This window comes from Neopelma chrysocephalum, unplaced genomic scaffold (genome assembly GCF_003984885.1).
Source record: "Neopelma chrysocephalum unplaced genomic scaffold, ASM398488v2 Primary Assembly neopelma1_22b, whole genome shotgun sequence".
NCBI lineage: Eukaryota > Metazoa > Chordata > Aves > Passeriformes > Pipridae > Neopelma > Neopelma chrysocephalum.
In genome coordinates this window covers 30654030-30681618 of record NW_020897690.1, presented here as the reverse complement: position 1 = coordinate 30681618, position 27589 = coordinate 30654030, and the positions used below count along the sequence as shown (strand labels likewise).

General features: G+C 35.2%; 1 protein-coding gene across 4 annotated transcripts in view; it reads right to left on the bottom strand.

Annotated features, from left to right (window-relative positions):
- The window catches only part of EXOC2 (exocyst complex component 2), a 125734-nt gene that overhangs the window by 38325 nt on the left and 59820 nt on the right, over positions 1-27589 (bottom strand). For all 4 annotated transcript variants that reach the window (XM_027682698.1, XM_027682726.1, XM_027682707.1 and 1 more), the window contains 11 exons: positions 23060-23185; positions 19430-19554; positions 16147-16215; positions 15723-15880; positions 12451-12572; positions 9032-9093; positions 6321-6401; positions 5359-5418; positions 4454-4515; positions 3677-3743; positions 1495-1611 (listed from right to left, as the gene is read on the bottom strand). In XM_027682698.1, the coding sequence (XP_027538499.1) occupies positions 1495-1611; positions 3677-3743; positions 4454-4515; positions 5359-5418; positions 6321-6401; positions 9032-9093; positions 12451-12572; positions 15723-15880; positions 16147-16215; positions 19430-19554; positions 23060-23185 (1049 nt within the window). The remainder of the gene's footprint in view (positions 1-1494; positions 1612-3676; positions 3744-4453; positions 4516-5358; positions 5419-6320; positions 6402-9031; positions 9094-12450; positions 12573-15722; positions 15881-16146; positions 16216-19429; positions 19555-23059; positions 23186-27589) is intronic.

The window sequence follows — 27589 nt, the reverse complement described above, 5'->3', positions numbered from 1 at the left end:
AAAAATGGAAATAACCATGCAGAATGTAAGGAAATGTTCTTAGCTACCATTTTATAACTTCTGTATTTTCCGAATATTAGATAGTAATGATTTCCCTACTAACAAAGGCAACTTTAAAAAATGCCCAACCAAAGAACAGATAGTCTTATACCAAAACACACTACAAAATTCACTTTAAAATTCAATTTATAAAGCTGACAGAATTTAAAAGAATAGTTTTATTTCAGTCTTCTCAGATAAAAACTAATTCTATTTAAAAAAAAATTGCCAATTCTTTATTACATTTCTTTTTATCTAACATTTAAATAAATGTAAAAACTTACAGAAGTTTAGGTGACAGAACAAAAAACTGAAACAATCAACTCACTCCTCTAAACATCTGTGAGCTTCTATCCTCTTAAAATTAATGAAGGGCTCAAAAATTTCCCTGTTATGATGACTATCTAATTATCCAAATCCTCCCAGCTAGCATTACCAATTGATGTGTCTCATATATGCAGTATTGCACTAGTCAGCGCTTTCAAAGGGTTAATGCAGATTTGAAATCAATCTGCCACTTTAACATTCGAATTTGGTAATTTATAAACCTACCAAACTTTTAGTGGCATTACTTTGATGTGGCTGTACAAGGCAGGGTGTTGAATACATACATGACAGATGTCTTAGCTGCTTATAAAGACAAGACTAACTGTACTTAGCTCAATTCCAGGTAGCAAAAAATGGCAATATCCAGAGTAATTTTCTATATTGTACTAACCATACAAATCTTAGCAATCCCATTTAAATGCTATTCAAAATTACTTCAGCCATAGAAATTCAAACAACATTCAGACATTATGGGACTAAGGATGTACTACATAGTAGAACAATCGGTTTGAGTGAAATATTGTACTCTGTACTGGAAAAGATAACATTTTACTTCCAATCAACAAATATTTCTGGAAATAAACTAGCTTTATAGTCCTAAGGATTAAGTCACAACATTTCTCATAAGAAATGATTAATCTTTACAAAAAGGCAGGAAAATGAGACAGCTACTGCCACCCACTTTGACATTTTCGTTCTTTGAAAAAGAAAAAACAACAACCCCCCCAACACAACAAAAAACCCGTGAACTAGTTTATGAACAACAGCTATCAGTAACGCATATTGCCAGATGAAATAATTTATCAAGAGTATTTCTGAGATAACAATCGTTTACTCTCTGCATTGAGAGAACACAGTGACATTAAACAGCTCTACTAAGAAATCTGATAAGCTTTGCCATTGAACACACAAGTCCTGAGGAAGAGGTCACATTTTCTATACCAGCTATTTAAGCCTTGTATGAACACATACAGCCATATGCTTGTTGTGTCCAACTGATGCTCGGAGTCCTCCTCATTTGTGGAAGGCTCACCTAAGAGTCTTTTTGGCTATTTGATACTTGCATCTACTTTGCACAGAAAGTAAACCAAACAGAAATCTGGTGATTATTCCAGTGCTCTCACTTACTTGAGTTATTTTATCAACACCTTGAAAGCCATGTTTCTCAAAATGTTCAGCTATATTAAGGAAGGTATGACGTTCCAGGTAACGGCAGTTACTGAGTGCAATTAAAAGTCTCTGTTCCTAAAAATTTGTTTTAAGAGAAGAAAAAGTATAATAATTAGAAAAAAGAAATATCAGTATAAGCAATACTGCAAACATATAGAGAGTATTTTATTGGCTCTCTGTGCATGATAAATATGCTCATAAATAAGGTGGCGTTTACAAATACTTTTGTCAATAAACCACTGAGAACTGAGTGAGTATCAGGTATGATGACTGAACATTCATGCTTTTTCTTATAGGATCTGGAGCATTCATTGGAATAGTTGTGACTAATAGAGAATCGCAGTTAAGACTTTACGAAAACTGGGTTTGGACAGCCTTCCAGGAAGCTGTTTCTGGATTTTACTATGTTTCAAGAAATATGGTAACAATTATGACCATCATGAAATCAACTGAATATCATCTTCACTTTTACACGGAGCTGGCTAAAGCAAGGGAAGCAAAACAGGTACTGAACGCACACCCACTCTAAAATACTAGAAGGTTCAGAAGAATAAAATACAATTTCAGCCCTTTGAAAAAATTCTAGGTGGTTATAACTTCTCTCTGTTCTTTAACGATTTTTTTTTATTACAAGGGAAACAAATACATTCTGGACTTGCCTTTCTCTGACCTTGATGTAACAAGGTGTAGTTTCCAAAGAACCAAACAAGATAGAACCACTATTTAAACAGATTGGGTATTCCCTCTTCCCTTCTCCTTCTTCCATTGGCAAAACATTTTTCTACCTCAGATGGAAGTTAAAAGTCAACCAAGAAAATATTTTGAAAACAAAATTATTTGACAAGGAAGTCATAATAACAGCACTGAGATGATTAAAAATGGTATTTGTTTTCAGACCCAGAACTCCTGACAGTTCTGTATTTTGGTAATATGATGACTAGTTTTGAGATGTGCAGTTGCCCACTACTTTAAGTTATAATCGGTTAGTATACAGACTGTTAAAAAATGAGAATTAAAAAAATGCAGTGACCAATCTTACTCTGATCACTCACTTTCTCTGTTTTCATTCCAGAAAAACAAAATGTTCTGTGATTTATACAAAAAAAAATAATGATATCATGGAAGCCAAACATTGTCTGAAATTGTTGATTTATTCTTTTTTATTTAAATGTTCATACCTATGACATATGCCAGGAAGTCCCAGTCCCAAAAAGTTAGACATTTACATTAATTGTTGACAAAGTTAAGTGTTGCAATAATGATATAAAGAATATCTAAACATTTTTAATAATTTCTAGGTATTCTAATTTGTAATAATTATTAACATCTGTAATACAGAAACTTGCCCCAATTTGGCAATCTGTGATTCTTTTATTGTAGCAGAAATTCTTACTGCTCTTGTAAATGAGGCAAAGCTGGGCTTCTGACAACATTTAAAACCTGTACTAAGGAATATTAACTTCCCAAGAGGTTCTCACTACCTCAAGTAGTAGTTTTTGCAGGTAAAGCAGTAGTATTTGCAGGTAAAAAACTACAATTTTTTTTATAAGCTGCTGAACTAGAAGAAAGTACATTGACCAAAGTGTCAAGAATATCAAAAACCTTTTTTCCAATTTCCTAAAAAATCAAAACCAAACAAGTCAAACAAATAATCAATACTTTAAGTAAATTTTCTGGGGAAAACTACATTACTGATTTTCTGTATCTTCATGGGTTTTAAAAAGTAACTAATAATCAGACTGGTTCTAATTTAAAACAAGGTCAAAAAAAATCAAATGTCAAATCTTCAGCTGACATAACACCAGTGCTTTTTTCACTGATTTCTGTGATGCCATTTTAGTTTCTGAGGAGGACCTGCTTTCAGAAATCATCTTCATTAGTTACCTTAAGACAGTATACTAAGATACCACAAAAAACAGTGCTTTTAATAAAAGCCTTATATTTAAGCCCTTATATATTCTTATATTTTCTCATGCTTATGTATCTAGGAAATGCCTCTAGAATACAAAATTGTTCTCTATAAAAAAGGAAAACAATATAAACAATTTTTACAATATTGCAATGATAAAAAAGAACCATATTCCTGTAACTTTGAAAAAATATTTTCATATCAGCTTTTAGAAACAGAAGCCAAACTTACCGAAGAAAGACTTGAGTCTTCATGAATGCTTCCAAACAAATCTGGAGATGAAACATCAACTGAAAGACTAGAATAATGTTTAAAAAGTGAGTAGTATAGTGCTTTTGACTATTTGATACATGGTGGATTTAAATGAACATGAACAAAATGGAATCTTGTTTCAAAGCCCCTCACACAGATAACAAAGCAGCCCATGTTGTTCAGTTTTTCCAAGATGCCCACAAAGCCTTGCAGGAGCTTGGTGGACTGACAGTGCTATTCTAGCTACAGATGTTTCCTTCTCAAAGCATTTTACTTTTATTTCTATAATTTCTGTTTTGCCACAGATTCTGTTTTGCTTTTACACCTATCCATCCAACAATCATTCATATAGGAAGAAAAAATAAATTGCATTAAAAATAGAGTTAATTTGCCTTTTCCTAATGCATATTGCAATATTTGCCAAGTCTCTGGCTTTTCACAAACGAAAGCTTTTAGCTCTTGGAAACTCAGGCTACTCTGACTAGTTTTGGTCTCAGCACACAATTCATGTCACTGAATAACATTGTATAGGTAATATCATATTAATTTTCTTGTACAATATTTACTACATGATGTCACGCAACTGTTTAGCATAAAAAGTATCTGCTCTTATTTCAAAGCATTATTATTCAGAGGCAAAAGTATTCACAAGAAATATGAAATACAGAATGGATAAAGCCACACCCCCACTGAAATGTAAGACTTGCACCCACAATTTTAGAATACTACACCTAAATCTTATTTCTGTTTACTTACTGTGATGTATCTATGTCGCCATCAGGTTTGGTGCTCAGTTGTTCCAAACAGTCTATAAAGACCTAGGAAACAATAAAGCAAGATCTACATTTTCTGCCAGAACTGAAAAAAAAAAAAAATCTTAAATTCACTTTTACTACAGTCAATAGAAGCAGAACAATCATCATCACCTTTCTTTGTCTTAAATCTTACACAAACAGTAAAATTTCAGTTATAACTTTTGAATGCATATTTTCTACTTTGTAGGTATCATAGTTTACTTGTAGGAAAACACAGGAATTTTTAATACTGATAAGTAATTTTCATCATGCATGTCTAAAATGATACAGTGATAATCTGCTGATTTGCAAAGGAAGCATTGGTAATAGTTGTCATGTGTTCAATCTGAACACTGGATCCCAAGGAAAAATTGCAGAAGCCTCACTAAAATCCATTTTTTGCTTTGGCTTATGATTTCTCATTTGAGGAGACTATACAAATCCAAAGAATGCCATTTAAATAGCTTTTAAAAAATCAGATTTTGTTACAAAGAATATTGGTTTCTAATACAAAAATTAAAAGCTAGATCTTCAGCTGATGAAAATCAGCATTGCTCTTTTTACTGCAGTATACAGATGTTAGATGGCATCAGCTCAGTAAGTGTCAATTGTCAGTAAAATCTTGAACAATCACAATCAGCAAAATACTTGAATATGTCTCATCCTCCGAGGATTTGGCTTCATCAGATTTAGCTAGTAAGCTCTACATACTTTTAAAGTCAATATTTCTCAGTATCACAGAGTGTACCAGAGGAATAATAGAGTCATCAACTCAAGCTAGCTTCTGGGAGGTAGGCAAGGCACAAAGCACACATTTTGGATGGTGACTTGTGTTCACTATTTCATACTTCAAAGTGCTCCATTTACCTGCATGATCCCAATGCTTAGCTGGCACACATCCTCCTGTGTCTTCTGCTGCTGGAAAACCTGAGGATGCAAGCATATTATTTCAGCAGAACAGCTTCCTTATTCTCAAGGAAGGCCTGAGTAACCCATCCCTAAAGAGATGACATAATTAGAGGAATGGCTGCTGGGACACAGTGTTTCCCCATCCTAAAAATGGGAGAGAAAATATAAGTCCCAATAAATAAGCATGAGGAGATAACACACCAAAAGGAAGGAAGTCCTAGTGCACGCGATATGTATCCTTGTTGGCTAATGGAGCAAAAAGCTCCAGGATGGAGCAAAAACTCCCAGGATATTCAAAAGATCTTTGCATCCTAATAAAGAAGGATTCATCATGCAAGTGAATTCACTGCAGATCCTTTTGAAAAATCTTCATTAAGAAATTAGACAAGCTAGTCATAAAATAATGGAAGAGAGAGAAACCATATCTATACAGAGGGGCCCAAGGGAGTTTGGAAAAGTGTTAAACTTCCTTAGAATGCTGAAACCTGAAAGAAAACATCAGTATCACAATAAACCAGGGCCTCAAAGTACTGAGTGGATGGGGACAGAAAGCTAAGTTCTGCAAATACTTTGGATGCAACACTGAGTGAAGAGTAACTCATAGGAATGGCCTCTCCCTTCCTTTTTTTTTTTCCAGATGTAAGTCACGTCTACTGCTATCTGAAACTTACATGAGTACCATTTGTTTTTCAAAAGAACAACTTTAAAGATTTAAATATAGGTTCAACCTGCCCGTACACAAATTAGCTCTAACTAAGGAAGCACAAGCAGAATTCTAAAATCTAGCAGAAGTGAAGACGGTGTACATGGAAAAAAATAAAGAGGAAAGTTTTACCCCAGATCATTCTCTGAAAGTTCTTTTTATGTAAATTATTTGGTTTCAGAACAAGAACAAAATAAAAGCATAAATCAAAACTTACACTGGCCTCTCCAGGTTTGCAGTCCAGCACAGTTTTAAGAGATTGCAAGGAATGAATAATGCACTGTTCAAACTGGGATGGCTGAAAGTCAAATGAGTTGTTAGCTTTAGATAAGCATCTTAAGTATATACCACACAAATATATAAAAACTTCCAAGGTATACAGTAAGCTTTTTATTTCCAAGTTATCCCAAATAAGGGGGGAGGAGGGGGAATCACAATTTGTAAATTGCCAGAGGATCCTTTTGTACTAATGCACTTTTGTACATAAGTTATCTACAGAATTATTACCATAGATGAATGTACATTTTTTTATCTGAATGAGAGACTTTTACACCAAACAGCCTCTTACAAAAGGGTCATGAAAGATTTTCACAGCTGTTTGTGGCAGCATTACAGATACCTGTGACACACATCCTCCTGTCCTCCTTGATACAAGTTGGGATAGAATTTCACCTAGGATATCAGATATTTCTGCACTCTATTTCAGCAAAAGGTTTCTAAGAAAATCGGACTGAAATTGCTTTCACATGAAAGACAAAACCCCCACTGGTTTGGGGGGCTTCTTTTACCTTCAGGTTTCCAAGCCTCAAGTGTAAGTATCTTGATACATATATCAATACCATTCTGAAAGTGCAAACAAGTTCACAGGAGAGTCATTAGTCATTTTTTCCTTGTCTTTCTCTCTTCCCTGATAAGTCACACTTTATTTTTTTAAAGCTGCTAGTATTGGGCAGGAGGCTCTTGTGCAAGGCAACATGAAGCAGAAACTGCTTCAGAAAAGAAAGACATCATCCTAGTGGATTTGGGTAAAAGTGAACAAAAAAGTTTTTAAGCCATGTAAACTTGCTTTTCATTCAGTAGATAGTTTATGGCATGTCACCAACCGGCTAAGGGGTAACTTTTATTTCTGTAAATGGTGGAGGTGGATTGTGAAACTGATGCCTGCATGGTAAAATTACAATCATGAAAAAAAGCCAGTAAGAAAATCTATATTTATTATTTTTTGATTCCTTAAAAGAAAAAGGCCAGCAGTAAAGTGCTGCTTTTGGGTTTTTGCTTCCACAAAATAAAACATCACACCTCAGCAGAGGAAAGCTTTTCAGATACTTGCTACTTTGGATATTATGAAGCTGAGAAAGGCTAGTTCTGTGTTTCACTGTATCTTTTATCTGGAATATAAATGTTAAAGTGGTTATCAACCCGTATTTCCTGCAAACTTAAAACACAATTTCACTCTCCAGGCTAAGATGTTCCTGAAGAGACTGCCTGGCCCATAATGCTTAATTTTTGCTAGTTTTTTGCTATAATATTACCACAATGAACTCTAGTAGATAAATAACCTTTCTATGAAAAAACACAGTCAACTTCCACCACTAAAATCTGGCATGTCTCAGCCAAGACCTCAAAAGGTATCTAGGTAAGTGCAGTATACAAGGAATTAATAGGCGATTTCTAAACACAAAAAAGACTTTAGCAGTTTCTTAATAAAGATAAGTTAGGATACAGCACGAGCATAAGGAAACAATACTTTTGTGGAAGACCCTTTCCCCTGCCTCCATTTTACAGATGAATAAAGTGAAAAACAGAAAAGTTAAGGGACTTGCCCAAGTCCACGGCAACTGAAATTGAGATCAGAAGCTGTAAATCTGGTTATAGTACTACAATTGCCCAACAACACTCCTTCCTACAATATTGTGACTGCTTACTGCCCTCCTACTCAACTTCAAACACATATTTATAGAAGCAAATAAGAAGAACTAAAAAAGTCTGTGGAGCATTCTCTTAGATAATATACACAAAGCAACTCTCCCTCCCACAGGCCTTTTCTGCTTTCGCAGATTGTTTTTAAGTCACACCTACAATGTGCTTGCTGTGTTTTAGGCATTACTCATTACTGTTTATTTCCAGAAAGTATCTCACTAATTTATCTGAATCTGGTTTCAAGTCATTGGTTGTTTGCATGTAGGCAATCTCCTAAATTAGTTGCTTTTTAGTTCAATTTCTCATTATAACATATAAGTGACCTATTTATTTAGCTACAGACCAATTCCATGGTAGTGTGCCTACTAAGTCATGAAGCATTTTGATGTGAACTGAACTTGTGACCTCAAATATGATTTTTTACTTCAATAAACCATCCCTAAAATAAGATGCTTAACAATGGAAGTTATTATTGTTTATCTCAGCAAAAGCATGCTAGAGGTCAGCAGTAATTACACTGACACATTTAAATAACCCTATTTAAGGCAGAAAGCCATGGTACGTATCTGGATGCCAAATTCTTATTTATATTTTTCTCTTAAAATACAGCACAAATTTGCAAAACTTCTATTTATGATGGGGTTTTTTTGTTTTGCACCTTCAAAATTAGTGCCGTCTAGTAGATCTATTATCACTTAAAGTTACTTCACATAAAAAGTTGCTACACATAAAAAGTATAAACAGAAAGTTTGGAAAAAAGAGCAACAAATAAATTTGTGTTTGTGATGACTACTGTTAAGATTGCTGTAAAGACATTGCAACCATTCATACAATTTTTAAAAATTATCTTGTTATATTTTCATATTTTTATAAAACTATAGACACCAGTATGCACACATACAGAAAAAGTCCAAAGTTACTTGATTTTTGGACAATATACAAACCAGTTTTGTTACACATTAAAAAAAAAATCCACCAAAGTGCCTATCAGACACCAAGTATACCCACCAACGATGTCAAACCTTCATTGTCAACAACCCAGTCTTCCTTTTCAGCTAATCTCTTTATATCTGTAAGACAGAGTAAGAGGGGAAAGGGGGGATGGGGGTGTGGGGAGAGAAGGTATTCATTTTTATTATTAAAAACTCCTTGAACTTGAAAAGATAAACCACAGACATTGGGACTGCAATGACTAGGCATACGAGCAAATAGCACCAAAAGCTTCAAAGCTTTCAACACTCTCAAATGACTCAGAATGGAACTCATACATGGTATGCTGGTGACACCACACAGAGAAACACATCTATGATACATGGCAAGAGTTGCATGCAGCACATTGTTTACTGGAAAGCTTAAAATTAAAGGAATATTGTGAAGGCTCTGGGTTTGTTTTTATTTTGTAAATTTTTAATCATAACATAAAATACTCCATTTAAGAACCCAAGTCTCTAGTCCATTATATTCCAACTCTTAATTAAAAATGAAAGAACAACTGCCTAGCATTTTAGCAAAGATGGAAAGGACAGCATATAATTCATATTCAGAACTATAAAAGAGGCACAAGGTCCCCACTCAGGGTCAAGGATCCATGAGACAAGACTTTCTTAAAAAATACATGAAGGTGTATGCAAAAAGCACTCTTCCACTACTCAGAAGCTGTCAACTTCTATTGACTTACTAAAGCTAACAGGAGCTAAGTTGGGATGTGAATCCAAAGCTCATGGGCTATAAACATAACTGTTATATGGACATGTGCATTATGCATTGTAAACAGAACAAAGATAAACTGTGTGCAGTTTGTGGGGCTTTGACATACAGTTTTCCCACACACAAATTGCTCATCAGAACTGTCTGTACATCATGAAACTCCCTTTCAAATGAGCAAAAATTTCAGTGAATTACCATCTCTCTTCAAAATCCAAGAAAAGAGGATAACTAATTCACGCTGAAAGGTATCTTCACTAGCTTGGTGGTTTAATCAGCTAACTTAAGAAGCTTGGTCATAGTGTCATACTCTGCAATTCTGTATCTCATAGAATTATAGGCTCAGTAAGGATAAAAAGCATTAAGGGGTTGCACAGAATAATTACTCCGTTCATTTTGCTACTTAGTAAACCTCTTAATTCAACTGATATTCTTGTAAGGGTTTAGATTGTACTGGTCAGCCTTTACATGTTTCTTTGGCTGCTCACTTTTGCATTCTCTTCTTAGCTAATACAAATATAACCCCCTCTCAATTTCTTTCTCATATTTCACTGCTCACCAAATTCCAGTCAAATACATTCATGTAAACCCCATGTCTACTCTGGCATTCACATAATTTGTCTTTCATGACCTTTATGACCAGTGATCACATATGGGAGGGAAAGAACACAGACTGCCTCTCAGGGCCAGCATGAGTACATGGTGTTTATCCTAAGACAAGAAAACCCTGTGCGTGGTCTGAAGTGCTCTATTGAATATTTTAACTACATCTGAAAATTATAACTACATCTGAATGCCTTTACCAAATTACAACATGCAGAGAGAGATGAGATTGATCATGATATCAGCACCTTATGCATCTCAAGTTTTGGACATATTAGAGAGGCAAAATTCAAGTCCAGTAGGAGCTTTTTTGACTTATGTATTACAGATATAGCTACACCTGAGATACATTTACACAGTTCCATGAGAACACTGAAAATACCCATTACTTGTTCTTTGACTCATTCCCTAATAATGACAGTTTCTCCAAGGGCCAAATTAACCTGGTTGCATGCAGAAAAAAGCCTCCATTATCTAAATACATTTAGCAGTTAAAATTTTGCTTTAGTTGGCAAAGAACAAAAAAAAAGGGTGCACAGACAAGGCGTGCAGTGCAGCAGTATAGAATGAGAGTCATAATACATGCAGGCATCTTTTCTCCTGTTTGATGCTATAGCCAATACATAAAACTGCTTTACTGATAGGGGATGGAAGCTGCAGAAGCTCTGCATCCAAACAAAGAGCTGGGCTACTGCCATGATGCAACAAGTAGGCAAAACTAGTAAGACAGCAGACTTTTTCCATCATTTATCACATATTGGAACTCTCTGGACTGTGCTGGAGAAGCTACATAGATAGCTCAGAGACTTGGTAAGCTGAGAACTGTCAGCAAATCAGTTCATAGCTAGATACTTCCTTCCTTTGAAACAGCAGGACATCTGAGGAATCACACTCAATTCACAGACAGTGGAATAAGACCATCCTCATGTCACAATTAAAAAAAAAAATCTTTTTCACCCACTATCACGAAAAAACAAACAAGTGACCTCAATTGTGTTGATAAAAAAATAGGCAAAACAGACTTTCTCATAGCTTAAGTGAAATCTGAAATAGTGGTAATACTTTTCAAACAGGGTTTTAAGGAGGTAAGACAACGCATGTACTTGTTTGGATAGCTAGCTTAATATTACTAGAGAAAAATAATGTTAATAGTGAAATAGGGTTTAACAAGACAATTAAGAGCCAAGAATACAATTCATATCAATACTATATCAAATAAACTACAGAGGCCTAATGATTTCTTGCCACCACAAGTTTAAAAATTTGCTTAATATAGCCACCTATGCTTGGCACATTTAAGCCTTGAGTAAAAATCTTTGCATCATGTCAGCCTACAAAATCATCATATGTTAAGGATTAAGAAGTGATTAAATTGTAAGATTAAAAAAGCCCTAAATTTTTTAGCATTGAGAGTAATTAGTCTTTTGGAAAAAAAAACAACAAAACCCTGCTAAGTGAATCAGTAGATCAATCTGCCCTGATTTTGAGACATTTATTTATTTAATAAATAAAGATTTATTTAATCCAAATTTAAGTTTCAGAGTTGAATACAAGATGGCAAGATGAATGGTCTCTGATGGCATAGAGTCATATGAGATTTAGAGAATGTGTTACTGGCCTTCACTATCCAGACATTTATGGCAAAAGTTGTGTACACAGCAGGAAGCCCTGGGGACTACAATGTTAGTAAAAAGCGTTGGAAAACACACAACTAAAATACTTCATAAAGGGTTGTGGATTGTTTTTTTTTTGTCCTTGAGAGTGGGTCACTGCTCATTTAATTCTCACGTTATAGAAAAACTGAAAAAAGAAAATAAATTATATTTCCAATATGGAAAAACTGCATCATGAGATAAATCACTTGCACTGTAGAACTGTCTCAACCCAAAGGAAACAAGTCTAACCTACTCTATTCATCAGACCAAGAGAGGAAAAGATTTCTATTTCTGGCAGAAAAATGAAATATTTGAGTAACTCTAGTGAGATATTACAGAACTCAGAGGAGTCCACTGCCACTACAATATCTGTAACAAACACAGTTATTTTTCAGAACATGATTTGGCCTAATCAAAGGCAAAAAAGAATGACAGTAAACAAAGAGATTTGCAGCCTTCTATTACCTTCCGCTGTGTGTTGTAAGGTCACTATAATGCAACGTACACGAAGGTCCAAAATAAGATCTTGGATGATCTGAAGCATATCATTGGGTATCTCGAGTGCAGTAAGACTCTCAGAACTAAGCCTGAAAGCAAATAAAAACAGACAGAAGTATAAATCTGCAGGGTTTTTAAAGCTGATATAACTACATTAAATTTTTTAGAGATTTTCTGTGTATGTAAATATAATAGCTCCATCCTCAGTGTATCTTCGCAAACCAATTACACCATTCTGAGAAGAACAATTTTTACTTAATTCAAGACTGCAAATGAAGATTTAATTTTCTCTAGCATTACAATAATGTCATCACAGCAACAGGCCAACTTCTTCTACTCTCTTCTTGTTTCACCACCTGCCTTTCTGCATCCATCTCTTGTCCTACGATCCAAGAATAATCCTTTTGGAGCAGAAGTAGCTTTTTTTTGCTGTTTTTAGGTTAATGCCTAGATCAAACACAAGATCCACAATATGGTTTTTGAGATATTTTTTACGTGCATGGCAAAAGTAAAAGTGATTAAGCTGTCATAAATGGTGATGTGGCTATGCATCAGATCGGTAAGAGTATAGACATTTAAGGAGCCAAAATATAGCTATTACATTATGTGCAGAGTGAATTCATTCACTGTTTTGCTTCCAGCTCTGACCAGGCACAAATCATCTGCTACTATAGGTGAGAACAGAGACATTATTTTCTGTTTTTTCCTTTTAGAAATAGCAACATAGCAGCTGCTTGCAAGAAATAGCATTTCAGCTTTCTAATAAAAGGCTGAAGTTGTGCTCAGACTTAGCTAGGAGCACAAAGTGAGGTTCAGCACTTTTATCCAACTCCTGGATATTTGAGCAAGGCCAATTCAAAGGCAGACATTGCTGTTTGCCCTACTGCTAACACTGAGCAAAGCACAGGTAATAGAAAGTGCCAAAGAGGAGGAATACGAAGGCACAAGCAAACAAGTGGAACATTTCCAACCACCCACCTGTAGGCTCCAGTTCCATACTCCTGGTGTTGGGCATAAACCATCAAAACCCCAATATTAATCAGACTGCTCACCACTCAGCACAACTACTGAATTAGTAGATTAAAACAATCTGTACTATCTCAGCCAGCCAGGATACACAGAATGTAAATATCTATCTGTGAGAAATTCAAGCTACTTTAGACTGAACAGAAGTCCTGTACTTTAGAGTTGATTCCATTTCTTAAGAAGCACACAGCTGTCATATCCTTAAGATCATCTTTTTCCTCATATAATTCACCCTAACACACACATACCTTTTATATTTTTATATAAGTAAGGCAAAAGTGTTGCTAACAATGGCTCACTTGATCACATAGTTCATGTGATCTGGAACCTGTTTATACTGGGTTAAGACAGAATAGGGTACAAGAGACAGACTGTGCTACCACCCCACTTTAAGCTGTGTGATACATACATATGACCAGAAAAATAAAGATAACACAAATATAATGACAACTCCTTGTTATATAACATTGTGAGTTTTATCATTTTTAAATACAAGCAGAAAACAGTAAATTATTTGTGAGATGACAGAAAAGAGTAAAATTCTATTATGTGCTTCATCATGACTTTAAGTTACAAAACTATGAAAATAAGACAAGCTATTACACAACTTTGCAACAAACAGAGGTTTTATGCAATGTGTAGATTTTTCTTGGGAACAGCCCACCTTCATCATTGGTGTGAGTCACAAGAATTTATCAGATTGTCAAAGCGTGGGGGCTTGAAAATAAAAGTACTTGCAACACTTGCATAAACTTCTGACCTGGTCATCACTGGTCAGCACCCTATAATGGTATATTCAATTTCTCTTCTCCAGGCTGCCCCCTTTTCTTCTCTACTTTTGATTGCTTTGCAGTAAAGTCTAGTTCACTTTACTAAAGTGCCATCACAGGCATTGGTAAGAACATGAGGTGGGGAAAAGAGTGGGAGGGAGAGAGGATTTCCCCAGCTCTCAGTTCAGTTGTTAATTACCAGGGCAGTGCCCGGAAAGCAAAAGGAGATTCTCTGAAAAAGAGCCTTCATATACCCTATAACCTCAGCCTGGATCTTATCTCAGATGGCAGAAGTACAACTAACCTTTAGAGAATCTGTTGGTTACATTTCCAAGCCAATATTAGAGATGTGCAAGTGCTAAATTCTAGAATTTTATAATTTGAGTGAAACTGGATTTCTTCTCATAAAGGGGAAACACTGCCCTTTATATCTTTTCATCAAATATCAAGTCAGTTCCTTGTTAAATCAGAAGCTTTCCATAAAATTTAGCCAGAATAACAAACTTCACATAGAATTTTTTTTTCTAAAGGGGTACAGTACAGATAATGTGACAACAGACTTTGAGAAAGTGTTAAACAGACTTAACAAGTATATATCACTACTAGCTCCATCTGCACTAAGTATATCTATAAGTGGTTATACCCCTATCTTCATCTGTGCTTTGCTTGTTACCTGCTTTGAAAACTCTAGATAAAAAGTACAGTATCACAGGCAGATATTACTCAAGTTTACAAAAGATATTGACAGTTCTTTTAGCCCCCTTAGACAAATGGAAGCAAATTCCGCATATTAGTGAGATATTTCTAATTAATGAAATGCACATTACTAATTTTATAAACAAATATAATGATAAGCAGAATGACATTATAAGCAGGAATATCACCTTCCATCAAACAACTGTAACAGTAAATTATGATCTAAGAATGATACAGTAGTCAGAAGCATGATATTTTCACCCATTTTTGCAAAGATGGGAAGATGTAGCAAATGAAGCAAATAATTGCTTTCTACCCTAAAGAATCAAATCCTGTTTCATTCATTGAGTGTCTATGCTGTGCCAAGCAAATATTTTACTCCAACTTTTTCACCAGATGCTAAGGGGAAAAAATGAATATACTGTTATGTAATAAGGCTATATCATAGAAGATGTCACAGATTATTCTGAGTTGGAACGGACTCACGAAGATCATTCAGTCCAACTCTTAAGTGAATGGCCCGTACATGGATCGAACCCACAACCTTGGTATGATCATGAGACATCAGTAATTACACTTGTACACAGAATCCTAAATTTGCCATAAGAAATTTTTTTGCAATCCTATTTTTGAAAACGTTAACATTCTCACAACTCAGGGTATTTAACGCAACGAACAAAACATTTTGTCTCAAAACACACCTATTCTAGGAATAGCATGTTTTTTTAAGTCCACAGATTCATTTACCTTACAGTTTGGATGACATGTGTTAGCCACTGGCCAGAAAGTTCAGATTTCATCTCCCAGCCACCATACTGTCTTAATTCTCCTTCTCTGAGGCTGAATGGAAGCAAGGCTCCACGGATAAGTTTTACCAGAGAGTGCATCACTTCCTGAATCATTTTCTGCATCAGAAGATGGGAAAGAAAAAATCAAGGAAAAAGCTCTACCAATATGCTTAAGCAGCTATGTACTTGCTATACATAAGAGCTATGAATGCATGATTTACAGGTGGTTACACATGGTAGAGAGTAAAGGAGAAGGAGGCATAAAGGCATACAAATGATTAAAGAAATCTGATTTTCAAGGTGGTGACACTAAAGTACCTTGCTATGAAGGACAACTGAAAGAAAGTAGGGCTCTCCCTGCCACATCTCCCCCAACTACTTACCTTGAAATCATTTTGTCTTTGCCTAGCGTTTTTCTTTGATCTTTCCATTTGGCCAGATTTTTCAGCAGTCTTGTGAAAATGAGAAAATTGAAAAGTGTAAGTCTCTTATAACCACTGTTAAAATAATTCTGAAAAAGGGGGGTTCGAAGTGAAGAAGTGAAAACTGATGAGTTTATGATGCAATTATAAAAACTAACTCATGGCATTTCAATAAGCAAAGACTATATATATCTCAATAAACTCTACTTATTGTAGGTCAGAAAGCTAATGTTTAACTCTGAGGAACAATGTGTACTTAAGACAAAGTCAGAGACAAGCATAAGAATAGCTGAAGCAATAGAAACTTCTTGAGGTCAAAATTTTTTCACCACAGTGCTAGTGAGAGCTAACATGTATAGTCCAATTGTGCATTAGGTTTATATGAGAAAAACTCTGTTTTTCAGCATGGAAGCTGACCAGAGAAAGACATCAATGTCAAGTGCAAGATAATTTTTGGAATGAGGGCAATTTGGAATTGCAATATGTGAGGGGGAGGGTTGAGGGGGGGTTTGTTTGGTTTTAGGAACAGTATTTTGTGGAAAATGCTCTTTAAATAATTCAATTAATTGTAAAAGAGTCTCTGTAAAATAAGCGACATCTTCACTGTCAGTCCTTTGAAAACAGAAGAATCTGAGTACACTTTGCATGAAACAGTTACACTTGAAACAAAACATGCTTTGACTAGTAGTCTTCCTGTTTGTAGTTCTAGCCTTCTGTGGAATCTACTGAGCACACAGTAAATTACACTGAAAAAGTTATTTCAAATACCAGGTTAAGTGCAGATACTGTAGAATTTTAGTTAGAAAATCTCCTGGTTTATGCTTGTACAGCAACATCTACTGGACAAGAAGTGCAACAACATGACAAGAGTGTTCTCAAAGAGAATCAGTTTACTTTCAAGTAATTAATTTGAAATGCTGTATTTTTCAAAATCCCTCTTTATTAAAGTACTTAAGATTTTTAAGGTAAAATAAATAATTTGAAGTGAACAAAAATTAGATAAAAATAAAACTATTTAACAGTTTTGGAAAATACATAGCTATGAAAATATTGTACTTTTGAGCTCTGAATTATATGGTTTCAGACAAGGAGAACAACATTCAGTTATTGCTGCATATCATTCCCAATTCTTTCATCTAAATCTTTAAAAAGAAAATAAGCTGTATTCCTTGAAAACTCAGATAGCAACTTAAAATTCACAGTCTTTTACAGCTGGATTTAACAGAACAATTCATAGATCTTTGATATCTTTTTTTTTCCTTAGTGGTTTTGCTGAAGACCAATCTTAAACCTTTCCTGCACAGACAGACCAAAACTATCTTGTGGTAAGATCAACGGTTACTACTCACATATGTGATTTCACCTAAGACTGATTCAAAGAACTCAACTTTTCAAACTGTTGAAATACCACATAAATTTTTAACTGATAATATTTTAAGTCATTTTTAACCTTTCAAAACTAAAAAGAACAACCCCCCCTCCAAAACCCTACAAACTGAACAAGAGAAGATACATCTTGAAATGGATATATGGAGATTTTTCCTGTATTTTTAAAATGTCTTGAAGACTTGAGTAAGCTAACTGAAATAACCCTCTGCCATTTTTCACAGTATGCTTCTTAAAAAAAATGTAGCAATCACCTCGTTTCCTGAATAAATAGCAAGCAATGTAGTAAAAGAAATTTCTTCATGGACAATTAAAATCTTTACTATTTCTGATAGAAAAACATATAAACTTTCAGTCTTGAATGAAAGGTGATCACAGATAGTATTAAGTGTTCTAGAAGCCTCCTAGCTTATGCCACCCCCTTGTCTCACTCATCCTCAATTGACCGTGGCATGCAGAACACAAAGGAGGAATGAAGAATACGATCCCTTCTCTCTCCTCAAGAACTTGTGGGGCTTCTGTAAGGACCACAGGAGCAGAAGAAATCAAATTTATGGGGATTCATTTCTCAGCAGCTCAGAATTTGGCCCAAAGAACAGGAAAACTACCTCTCTTGGTTTTTTTAGTACATTGAAACAATGTTTTGTTCAGGCATGACATAAGATCACTACATTTTCCACTTGTAGTCATTTTCATAAGCAGAATTTCTCAACCTTGTTTACAGTTCAAGTCTGTTTTTCTAGAAATTGCTTTATTTTTCACTGTACACAGAAAAAAAAAATCACAGTAACTTAACAGGTGAATTTGTAAAGTTTGGTTTTCAATTGTCTGTCAAATATAAAGGTTGTCATTTCCCTTACGAAATTATTTTTGTGAAAGTCAACAGTACTAAGGTTTATTCTTGATTCTACTTCCTTCACTGAACATCAGGTGTAAATGCTGTATCTTTCTTTGAGGATCACAAATAGAATCTATTTCACTGGAGCTATAATGCACTGTAAAATGTGTTCAACATATAAAGGGCTATAAATAGTAGCATTAAATAGAACAAATGCTTGATACGTTAATTCTTTAGTTAAAGAAATGGAAAATGAGAACATAAGCTTCCAAATGTCCTTTTTCCAAGGCTTTTTTTTTATTTTCTACTAAAGCTGCAAAGAAAAGTAGATATTATGGCTGCAGTTCTGTTTGTAGTAGAATACCGTATGCACAATGATTTAAGAACTGAAATAGTGTGTATATAAAAACGGCACGTGTCATGAATCGTTACTTTTGTTTTTCCTCTGCTTCTTGGATTATCAAGATTATATTTACGTGATTTAGAACAACCAGATAACCGGAGCAAGAAGGACTAGAAGCACAGGTGATTGCAGCTGACTGCATTTCCAAACTGGACTCTCTACAGTGTGTCTGTGAATACTACTCCGGGTCTCGGTCATTTTGCAACCCTGGTCTCCAACCTACCCTCACTTCCAAACACTTAAAACTCAAGAAATGAGTACTCCTTTTCCAAAGAAAGGAAACAAAATTTTTCTGTATGACTCTGTCTTTTACGAATCGCTATCTTTCATGCAATGTGCTATTTCTTCAGATCACCAATGAAGGGCCAGCTATGAGTAAGAGGTGAAAGTACAGAGATATAGAGTCCAGCAACTAGAACACAGACAAACACAAAGACACACACATACAATCCCCACCATCAGAATTTGTAGTAATTCCACTGTATGCCTACATTCTTTTAAAAATAAAAAGAAAAACCTCTTATTAAAATGTCTTTTTTGAGTGAAATATAATACTTCATACATAATTATTACAGACCTTTGTTACTTAAAACTCATTTATATAGAAGAATCCATACCTCACTGAATAAACTCCCATTCACGTAAGAAATCCAGAGCTTCCAGAAGTTGGGCAACTGACTTACAACAAGTTTTGTCAACTTCTCAACAAATATAACTTGCTGAGGAGCTTTGTATCGCCAAGCTAAAAATGGGAGAGGAGATGTAAAAAGCAACATTAAAAATTTTACAAATAATAACAATGTGTTTTTAGCTTGCTGCTGCTTTGTATTACGACTATAGAGTATACATAAAACTTTTCAGATAGAAAGGAAAAAATTTAAAACCCAGTGCATATATGTGTACAAAATTTGTATACATACAAGCTCTTTCGTCTCTTCTCACATGCTTACAATGTTTTAGCACTATGACTATATATAGAATGGGTTCCTTTGCAGGGGTGTCTAAGGCAATCGACCTAACATTCAGTCTTTTGCCTTCAAACCATTCTAAAAAGTAAGGTTACATGAAAGCAATCAAGATATTAGAAAAGTTTCAAATGAAATGTTGGCAACAAGTAACTTTTCCCACTTTCTTTTCCAATGGGGCAAATGGAGATTGTGGGGGGAAAGAGGGTAAAGAGAAAGCTGAACAGGGGCAGAAGAAAAGCACTAATATACACATATATAAAAAAATAAAGCAAACTTTGTGAAATATTCTTCTATAACCATCTGTGATTACAATTGTTTAACAAAACAGGCTATCAGCACAACAGTGATAAGAGACTTGTATTTCACCTCAAGAATTAGAATCCACTTTAGAACACTTGGATAAAGAAATCACACATTTTTGAAAAAGCCCAAAACAAACAGCCCAAACCCCCACAAAACAAAATAAAAACACTTTAAAATGCCATGTTTGTTGGTGTGAGGGGTTTTTTTGTGTATAAATTCAGGTTTTCTACAAATGACAAATTTAAAAATATGGTATTATCCTACATAACTCCATGGAAGTGCAGAAAAATGTTGCATGAAATAGCACTTTTTGTATTTACTTTGCTGGAGAATACTGCCTACAGAGAACAGGAATTCACCAGTTAGGCAAAATAGCTCCACATTACGTAACTAGTAGGCTTCACCAGAGCCTCACTATTTTATTGTGTTGGTAGACAGTCTTGAAGCTCCTTTAAGTACATCATGCCTTCAGCAGCATCCATTTGTCAAGATGCAGGTCAAACACTGGTCCATTTTTTTAGTGGAGAAATAAATGTCTGCACTACCCAAAATATTACTTTTTCTCATAGTCAAAAAATTAAGGCAATCTGGATTAGCATTTGAAAATAATATCACAATGGAAGCCCAAAATTTGGAAAGAGGCTCTGACATAACTCAAGTGCAACTGTGCTGATTGAGATGCATCTGTTTAGGAAGCATGAACACTTCAAAGCTCAACTAGAAGAGCTCGTATGTGGGCACAGATAAGATACTTTCGCCAGCTTGGTTTATGGCTGTCAGAGAACTAGTCCAGACCCAGTGCAAGAAATACTCTTATTAACATAAGCTGTGACTATGTCAGGAAGCTATGCCAACACTCCTATAGCAGCAGAGGCTCTGTAATGTCTACAAATCCCAAGTTCTAACCAAAAAATTTCTATTCCTTCAAGAAACCATTTCACCTTTGCCAAAAGCTAACCCAAGGAACAAGGGATGTCTATTGTAACTGGAAACATAGTGGCAAGATTTATTTCATCTTTGAAATTCTTTTCTCCTCCAGGAAGCACACTTTAGGCTTAGTCCCAAGCCTACAGAAAGCAGGTACTTCCTAGGATAAGCTACTGTACATCATATCAAAAGGTTCTGGTCAGAAATTCAGGACTTTTTACTTTGCTGCTAGAGAAAGCTCCAATCTACATTAAAGCAAAAATTTACTTTTATTCCATTTATTCTATTATAATCTCTGCTATAACAACCTAAAGATGAAACTAGAGCTATTGTCTGTTGTTTACAAATTCTCATGAACATATGCTCAAGCAAGAGCTGAATGTTACATCCATGCTGCAGTTTTGAATTCATAGTAATTTCTTCTAACAATCTCTTGGACAATCACTGTCAAACACATTGGACAAAAAAACCCAAACACACCAAAACAACCCAGAGATGCCATTCCTCAAATCTACTAAAAAAAAAAAAAAAAGATCCACAAGTGACCCAAAAACAGAGCACATCATGGCACATTTGGAATGGCAGCTCCTCCATAGGTATTGGTTGGTTTTCTTTGTCTCTGCACTCAGAGAAGAGCAAAGATGCCAGAGCTTCCAACTGTTCCTTTGCATGCATCAGTCATGTGCACCTAAGCACCAAGGAACTCAACTTTGGAAGTAACTCATTCTAACTGTAGGGTCTTTGGGGTGAATTATTATAGTGCTCCAATCCTTACAGTTTTCCGTTGAATCTTGGTTTAAACTGGTGGCTACAGAATACGCAAAACTTGCTGAAAACTTACCTTTACCAGTTTGTAAGAGATAACAGATCCATAATACTCTAAAAACAAAGGTAACTGATTGAAGTGGAATTTCCTGCCATACAAGTCTCTGCTCTTGCAAGAGAATTCAAACAAGTTAAAAATAAACTGGATTTTGGGTTTGCTTGCTACATTAAGTGGGGAATGCATATTGTTAATGACGGTACTCAAAAACAACCAATAATTTACTGGTTTGCTTTGTAACACTTGTTAATCAACTTCATTTGAGGCTTTGGGATGAGAAATGACAAGGGTAACAGTAAGACAGTAGTGTAACTACTCAGTATACAAGTATCTTTTCATTGAAGAGTCTGTGTAATTCATTTTTTGAAAGACAATCATTCAACCACAAACTGTGACAATATAATTGTCTTGTATGTGCATGGTAGCACAAGAATGTACAATTCTCATTATTCTTCATTCTATGTTCTTGAAAGATTCCTTTCCCTTCATTCCTCTTTTTGGAAGGAACTCCCACAACCATATTTATAGATGTTTTTTCAAGGAAGTTGACAGAACGGGGAGAGGAGTAACATCAAAGCAGACCAAACCCAGAAATTTCTTCATAAAAGTTTGCTTTCTGTAAAACAGTACTTCAGTAAGAAATTATCTATTCTGTGAAAAACATGTTTTCTGTCTCCTGTGATGTCACCATTGAAAGACTCCTGAGATGAAGTTGTTTGGAAAGGGTGTTGAGGACACTTAAGACACATAAGGGCTCAGCTGGTTGTGGACAGACAGATTGCTCGAGCTCAGTCACACACTTTGTTTCCCTTTCTGGGTCTGGAGAATTGGAGAGCCAGATATGTGAAGTCACATAAGGTGCAAATGCAAGGAGAACCATCTTAGCAAACATGCAAAAGGTATAAAACCAGCAAAAGGTAGTAGGCAATAGGTGGCTATGCATACAAAAAAAATAATTCTGGTTTTTAGAAGAAAGACTTTTATTATTTTAACTACATTTTAAGAAGCAAATTTTGACTATGAATTGCTCTTCGCTTGCAAAAAACACAGAGGACTCCTTTAGTAAGCAACAGTAACATACCTGAAGAAAGACCTGTATTTGGTAACAAACTAAAACAAACACGCAGGGTGTGGGCTTCTGGGTTTTTTTGTGGTTGTTTTGGCTACACCATACACTGGACACTGGGGGTTGCAACTTTGATTTTTCAAATAAAACAGATGCCTACCATCATCACGGCCAGACTGAAAGCTGCTGCCCCTTTTCAGTGAAGCAGTTTGACTGAGATGGCCAATTGGTGATGGACGCACATCACTTTCCAGGTCTAACATGGGGCTGTGGAGCAATGAATTGCCTAGAGATAGGGGAAAAAAAACCCAGAAGTTAGAATAATTTTGCATATTAGTTGACATGAAATTGCATGCTGCATGTGGAATTCTAATTTAATTTACTGATGCAAAAGTTATCTTACAAAAACATTCTTAATCTTGGATTATTTAGACTGTTCACATAAATTAACGCCGTTCAATAATACCACTGCTGATTCCTGTAGCAAAGCCAAAACCAAAAGTACCATGTGGAAAATACCATTCTTTGGTCTGTATGTTTCTCTGTTTTTAATTACTGTCTTACAATTAGCCGATGAAAGTTATGGATAAATATGTATTTATGCATTTAGTGACATAGCCCATGCTTTTTTTCTGGTGCATGTTCTAAATACACTTTTCAACAGCAAAAGTTTCTTGTGTGTCCAGCTGAAGCAATTAAAGGCAGAGTGTTCAACTCTTATTTAGTTGTTTGACCTCTACGGAGTTCAAGTATAAAGAATCCATCCATCACGAAGCAGACGAACTAATGGCACTCTATGTTTGCATGTGTCTGTAAAGCACCCCTTACTTATCTACAAACCCATAAAATATTTTCCAGTGTATCAAACAATTTTTTTTTTCTTTGGGTGCCTCTCCACATGTAGGTCACTACTAGCAAGTCCTAAGCAATGATTTAATCTGATGGAGGTGGATACTTGGAGTCTAACATGCATTCTGAAAAACAACCACATAAGAATAATGCTGCTTTATGCATTTCTCACAATAGATACATTTCCGAAATTAACCATCAAAACTTATTTCAGCATTGCCCGAGTTGTAACAACTAAATTTAAATTGATCACAATTCACAGAATTATACAACAGTCCAGGCTGTAAATGATCTCAGAAGATCATCTGGTCTAACCTTTCATGGGAAAGGGAGCCAAGGTGAGATTACCTAGCATCCTGTGCAATTTGATCTTGAAAACCTCCAGTGATGGGAACTCTAAAATGTCCCTGAGGAGGTTACTTCAGTGATTGATTGTTCTCATGGCAAAAAAATCCTCTCTTATATTGAGATGAAACCACTCTGGTAATTCACACTAAATTTTGTAGTGAGAATCTTAGCTTGAGTTTATATTGTTGGTCTTTTCCATCGATACCTACATTCATTTAAAATAATAGGAAGGCCACAGAGGAAGAGCACCAGCTGTAACACTGCAATACTCATATTCAAGAGTAACTAAAAGCACATTTATTTTAAATTTATGCTGGTGTCAGACTAGCATGGTAGAAAAGATATACCTACTCATTTTACTTCAACAGCTGGGTCTTAAAGAGCAACACTAAGTATTGTGAAACTTATCACAAACTTCCAATAGGTGACAGTATTGGGTTTTAGTTCATTTTGAAAGAAGTTCTTCCTCCTACAAAGGCTTTTAAAGAAATGTCCTGTGGCCTTTCTCCATGGCATTGTTATTACCAAGATAACTGTCGGTTCCTTCATTCATTTTATTACAGTTCATACTATAAGACACCTAAGTAAATAGATCCAATTTGCTACATTGTTCACAATTGTGATTGACACAACTAACTGACTTGGTGAACCCATCCTTTTTATCTTTAGGCTGTGTTATGATTCTGATGACTAACTGCTGCACAACTTATTAAACACAACTCATATTTATGACATCTTTAAAACTGATGAGTTTTCAGAACACAGAATCCACTGCAGTGATTCAAGTGTATTTTCCACTGTCACCACAGATGATATCTACAGTGAGTTTTAACAAGAATTTGTGGAAAGACTTTTCCTTTTAAAAGAATTAAAAATACAAAATAATGAGAAAGCAAAAAACTAAAGTTCTGCAGTAATTGACATCCATGAAAACAATCCAGCAACCTTACAGAATGAAGTGAAACCAAACCAACTTGATTCCTTTCCAGAGTAAAAAACCCACACATTCAATATCTTATAGAAATTCTACACAGAATAAAAAGAAAATTGTAGAAGACCCTCAGAAATTCAGTGTCTCTCATAGTTCATGGGCTTCCAAGAGCATTTGACTGATTCAACATATCTGCATTTTATTTGGGGGGTAGGGGGAGAAAGTATGCCAAGAAGACCAAGTCAGAATTGTCACAGGCATTGCTATTTAAAACATACATTATAAAAACCCCCAAACAAACAACAACAAAAACAAATAAAGAGTATAGCAATGTTATTTTCACAGAAATTACAACAAAAAAAATCCCCCCTTAATCTCTCTGCACAGAATTTAAGTTCTCAGCTTTCAGACATCTTCTTAATATGAGGAATGTCTTGTAAACAGATGGTCTCTAAAAATGACAGTGACAATTAAACCTCACAATTAAGAAAAACAGACACACTTACCAAAACATCTTAATATGAATTAGTTCAATTAAAACCATTTGTTCAAGGTATGTGAAAACTTGAAAATTCTGTATTGCTGCTGATACACTAACCCCATGCAGCCCAAATGGTTTATGTATTCACCAGTAACAGAAAACACGTAAAGAACACTTTCTTGTTCCACCAGAAAAACCACATCATCAGTTTGCAGGCGTACCAGGAAAAGAAAGTTTAACATGAACTAATTTCTTAATTGGTTGTCTAGCATTACAAGCAAGTACAACACAGCAGCAGGGAACTACAACAGCTCTTATACCCTCAGGACTAATAAACATCTGGACTACATTAGCGAAGTTGATCCTGCTTTCACCCTACCAGAAGATAGCGCTTAAAGACTGCACACCAATGCATAAATCTTGTAAAAACAGTGAGAGTTAACTTACAAACAATTTTTCTTCTATCCCAACTTGTTCCCTCTCTGGAGCCAGCGGCTTAAATTTAGCAGCATAATGTAATACAATGAATTAACAGTAGCGGGGACTGTAGACAATAATATTTATAAACCTAAATAAACTAACCAAATAGTAATTTACTGCCCATTCACTATTTGATTTGTGTGCTATTTTTATATTCCTAGATCCTGAATATAGGACAGTAACAATCTACAGTTTCAAGGAATTAACTTTTTACTGTGCTAAAAGGTTTTAAGAAGTATAAACAGCATCAACAATGTATTCCTGGTAGATCTCTACTTTTAAAAAATACACTGCGTCTTTGAAGATACAAAAGTAATTTTTTCCAAAATACAGCATCTACATGGAGTGTATATGTCAATGACTCCAGTGCCAAGTATATATTTAACCAAGGAAACACAGGAAAAATAAATGTACTATATTTTCTTCTTCTACCAAACAGTCATCACAAACCATAAGTATAATTAACACCTTATTACATTTAAAACTGTACATTCACAAGAAGATCAAATACGAAGTTTTAAGGAGCTTAATATTGCATTAATTTTTAATTTTTTTTGAAAAAAGGACTTTACTGGTTTTCAACTTTTTGTAAAGGTATTTTGAAAGTGCACATTCAGACACTGCATGAAATAAAAATATTTCAGCAGTTTTGTTCACATCTCTCCTGTTCTAGTGCAGTAAGATCTCACCAAAATAAGGATCTAGAGAACAAAAAAAAAAATCACAATTCTTTTTGATGTTATTTAACTAATTTGTGTTTTCGTCTTCTATAAATCGAAAGTCACCTGTGCTGACTCCTAACTGCAGGCTTATCAGTACTGGAGTTACTAGAGGGTTCTACTGTTCCTACAGTATCTATAGCTCACGTACAAACCTCGATACCATTTTCTGGAATGTTACCTGCATGCTCTTTGCATGCAGCTGTTACAACCTCCATTAAAAAGATGACTAACATGAAATTTGCCTAAAATAAATTTTTCCATGATACGCAAACCAGTCAATGATATAAACTTTTAAAAGCTGCTTTATTTTCATATTGCTTAACTATCACTAAACTGAGAATAAAAATTGCTCTGCAATATCTGACGCTTTACAACTCTGCCTGTTTTTTTTCCCCTTGCAGGTTGGCAGGTGGAGGTTTTTCTCATGGGAGTCACACACCTCTTGAATCCCTTCTGTAACCCACCTCAGCCACTCTGCAATTCTGCCACTCCAGTGCATAATTATGTGACATTCAGTAAAGCTTTTTACAAATGCTGCTGATGATCAGGGGATAATATAGTGCCAGTACTTTCTGTAGTGACAAAGAAAATGTGTTAACAAGTGACCAACCTTAGGCTAAATAATTTTTCAATGAGATTTTCCATGGTAAGTCAAACATTTGTCATTACACAGACTTGCTCACATACAGCATATATATATGAGCAATATCATTTTTAAAAAAAAAGACCCTACAGATGTGCAACCAGGTGAATACAGTTACTGTATTTTCTCATCCATTATGTATCTTACAGTGAATTTTCTCACAGGCTACCACAGGCTACAATAGTGAGGGAAGGCTGATCTATAGCCTCCGGACTCTCTGAAGGGCGGCAGACTTC